Source organism: Aulostomus chinensis, chromosome 20, assembly GCF_037954235.1.
Source record: "Aulostomus chinensis isolate RoL2024-O1b breed Wild chromosome 20, RoL_Achi_v1.0, whole genome shotgun sequence".
Classification (NCBI taxonomy): domain Eukaryota; kingdom Metazoa; phylum Chordata; class Actinopteri; order Syngnathiformes; family Aulostomidae; genus Aulostomus; species Aulostomus chinensis.
In genome coordinates this window covers 17,675,563-17,679,029 of record NC_141339.1, presented here as the reverse complement: position 1 = coordinate 17,679,029, position 3,467 = coordinate 17,675,563, and the positions used below count along the sequence as shown (strand labels likewise).

At 48.5% G+C, this 3,467-nt stretch overlaps 1 protein-coding gene across 1 annotated transcript; it reads right to left on the bottom strand.

Moving 5' to 3' along the window:
• Positions 1-775: 775 nt before the first annotated feature.
• lratd1 (LRAT domain containing 1) lies at positions 776-3,066 on the bottom strand. Its single transcript, XM_086189501.1, has 2 exons — positions 2,930-3,066; positions 776-2,457 (listed from the first exon to the last, which is right to left on the bottom strand). The coding sequence occupies exon 2, from the start codon at positions 2,418-2,420 to the stop codon at positions 1,632-1,634; it is 789 nt and encodes a 262-aa protein (XP_086045627.1). The 5' UTR covers positions 2,421-2,457; positions 2,930-3,066; the 3' UTR covers positions 776-1,631.
• Positions 3,067-3,467: the final 401 nt, after the last annotated feature.

Genomic DNA, 3,467 nt, shown 5'->3' with positions numbered 1-3,467 from the left:
AAAAAGAGACAAGTGAGGGGATTTGGTTGGAGGTGATTGATCCCGCCATCACCAAAACTACAGCTGACCTGCTAAAAGGGGGTTGGGTGGGGCACAATCTGAGTTTCACAGCTCAGGAGTAAAAGCAACAAGACAAAAGGGTGTGTTTCCTTGAGATCAACCAAGAACTTTCCCTTAAAATTCATTGTGAACTCCATCATTATGTCAGTTTATGAAACTCGAGGCAGATAAAGGACAACAAAGGAAAATAGCCTCTGGCTTAACACTGTATGTCCCCATAGACTCCCTCTCTCTCTCTCTCTCTCTCTCCGCCCATATACATATACATATATATCTATCTATCTATATATATGTATATCTATATATATACACACACACACACATATATATACACACACACACACACATACATATATATATATATATATATATATATATATATATATATATATATATATATATATATATATATATATATCGTAGCTCCTATAGGTTTTACATAAAACTTTTATGGCTGTGATGCAGATGACCATTTTACTGCCTCCAAATACTGTGGAGATATATGAAGCCTATTTGGCTAGAGGCAGGTCAGGAGGCACTAGAACATCAATAATTCATGCATATCCCTGTATGCTGCCTGGGAGATAGTGAGACTGTGTGTGTGTGTGTGTGTGTGTGTGTGTGTGTGTGTGTGTGTGTGTGTGTGTGTGTGTGTGCGCGCATGTGACCACACAAACCTACTGGACAAGGTGATTATTTTCATATTTCAACCTCCATTTATTTGAACCAAAAAGGAAAAAAAAAGAGAGCTCAGGGTCAAATCCACTAAAATGAAATACAAAAATAAGGGACTCAGAGTTGAAATGAATACAATTTACACACACATCCGTTGCTGTGGAGCAGGATGCTAAATGACAATACTCTTGATATGGCCAAAGAGCTTGAACAAGCCAAAAAAATGCTTTATTTAGGCAACTGCGTAACTATCTGTGTCTGTCGTGGTCTATGAAATAGTGGCTTAACGTTTGGATCTGAGTTGTGGTCAGTTCCGGTTTTAAAGCTAACAGTAAAAAAATAGATGGGAGACTTCTTGAGAGCCATCCCAGGTCCTATCTTTCATCTCTACTCTCTCTCTCTCTTTCTCACTCTCTCTCTCTCTCTTCCGGTTTCACCGTCTGGCTTTGCCGCAGCAGGCGCCCTAGTCAGAGAAGGGGCCAAATCCCTTATCCCGAAAATTAAACAGAAAATCAAACGTGCGCTATGAAGGGTATTCAAGGTGATTTCGCTGTCAGGAGCAATGGGCATGGCAGAACTCGAGTTTCCCACCCAGCTTGAATGCGTTTCTGAAGGGGCGTTGTCTGTTTATGGACGCGCTCTTGCTCAGTTTTCAAATCTGCCGAAATTCCTCGGTGCGCCTGAGGTCCAGACGCAGCCCGGAGTCCACCCGTGACATACAGACAGTCCGAAACCAACAGGTCCTTGCGTGTGTAAGTCTGTGTGCATGTATGTGTGTGTATGTGTGTGTGTGTGCGTGCGCGCGCGCGCAAACATGTGCGTCCGTGCGTGCTGGAGAGAGGAGGCAGGGAGGGAGAGAGAAGGGTGGAAGAGATGATATCAAACAGAATCCCTGATCACTCCTTGCCCCCGTTAACCAAAGACAGCTCTTTGAGAATTCCACTGGCGTCCACTCGCCTCCTCTCCCGGATCATGTCCTCCAGGCTGCGAAAGACCAGAGTGTGCACCCCACTGCCAGACAGATGAACCTTGAGGAAATACTGCTGCTCCGCCGAGTGCACCTCTCCCCCGGCTTTGAACTCCCTTTTCCCAAAGCGACACCAGGCTGCGAAACTTTCCGAGTTGGTCCAGCATATCTCCTCGCTGCTCAGGCCCAGGTGTCCCACTGCGTTTTGCATCACCAGGTCAGGGGGGAGCGGCCGGTACCGGTATCGATTGTTGACTATCCTCCCGTGTCGACCATTGCTAATCTCAAGCAAGTTGTCCTTGCGGATCTCGCCCTTGTGCAGATGAATGACCCGGTCATCGTGCTCATAGATGGCCCAGTGCGGGGCTTGCGCGGTGGCTACCAGCTCCAGCAGGTCCCCCGGTTTGCACATAGTCAGCAAAGTTTTGGCCGAGTGCACATTCAAGTCTTCGTTCTCCCGCAGCTTGGAGAAGATGCATTCCTGTGCGCAGAAGGCTGAGTACTCCACCTCGCTGACCGAGAAGGGTCCCTCCTCGGTCGGACTGTGGTCCTTGGTGAAGCCGCAATCGGATGGAGTGCGGTCGTCCACCTCCTCCTCTTCGTCAGAGAAGAAGTAAGCGACGCCGACCCGAAGCTCGTCCTTCTCCAGCCCGGACGGATCCCCCGTGGGCAGCTCGCTGTAGTTGAGGTGGGTGATCCGATCCAGTTGATTTCCCATCAATGACCTGGCAAGGCAGAGGCATGGACTGTGGTGTCTGAGAGGAGGGAACGGGAGATGGATGAAAAGAGACAGAGTTGTGTCAGCTGCGTAAAATACCCCCCCCCCCCCCCAAAAAAAACAACTCCACACATTTCATATGTTAAAACTGAGTATGTACAAACGCTGCAGTTGAGCCCCTTCGGTCACCAGATAAGAGAGCAGTAAGATAACACTCAACAGCACTCAGCAGTCACCTAACACTGGCGAGAGCTCCATTGTGTTATTGAACTGACAGAGCACACAAACGCAATCAATGATCGCTGCCCCGCGCTCCCTGACCACCTAGTAGTCAGTCATTAAAGAAGATTGTAAAATCCAAAACAAAACAAAACAAAAAAAACCACAACACTCACTCCTAAATAGAAGAGGCGAGCAGAGAGGAAAAAGAGGAAGTCAAAACTCTGCAGCAAAGCAGTGAAAATAAAAGGTCTTTACGCACGGTGGAAGTGACAGAAGGAGCCGCATACCTGTGCGCTCCCCGAGCAAATAGTTAAATAAGGTTATGGTCCATTGGTACAGCGGGCGGCGCGCTCCCCTGCTCTCCCTCTCTCCAGTGTCTTCTCTCACTTGTCTCACTCTTCGCTGCGCGCACCGGAGACTACGGCTGCGGTGCGTGCTAGTACTTCACTTCTTTCAGCACCAGCTTCGATGTATAAGTACCACGGAGAGCTCCGCCTCAACCGGCGCGCTCCGCCTTCAGTGAGCTCCAGTGGACCGCAGTCGCAGATCCATTACCGGCCAGCCAATGACAGTCTCCGACAAAAATGCCATTCAAGCAGATGATCCAATGAAAGGAGCGTCGGGCATCCGGCGGTGATAGGCGGCTGTTACCGTGGCGTGGTTTTATTATTTTTTTTGTTGTTGTCAGAGAGCTATGAAATTCTCTCCATGATCAGTAGAGTCCACACAAGCAACTTGAAGGCAACGGCGGCTGGTGATAACAGCCTGCATATCTCAAGACGAGCATACGAGAGAAGCGTAGCTTTTATTGCGCCCCATGTGCTA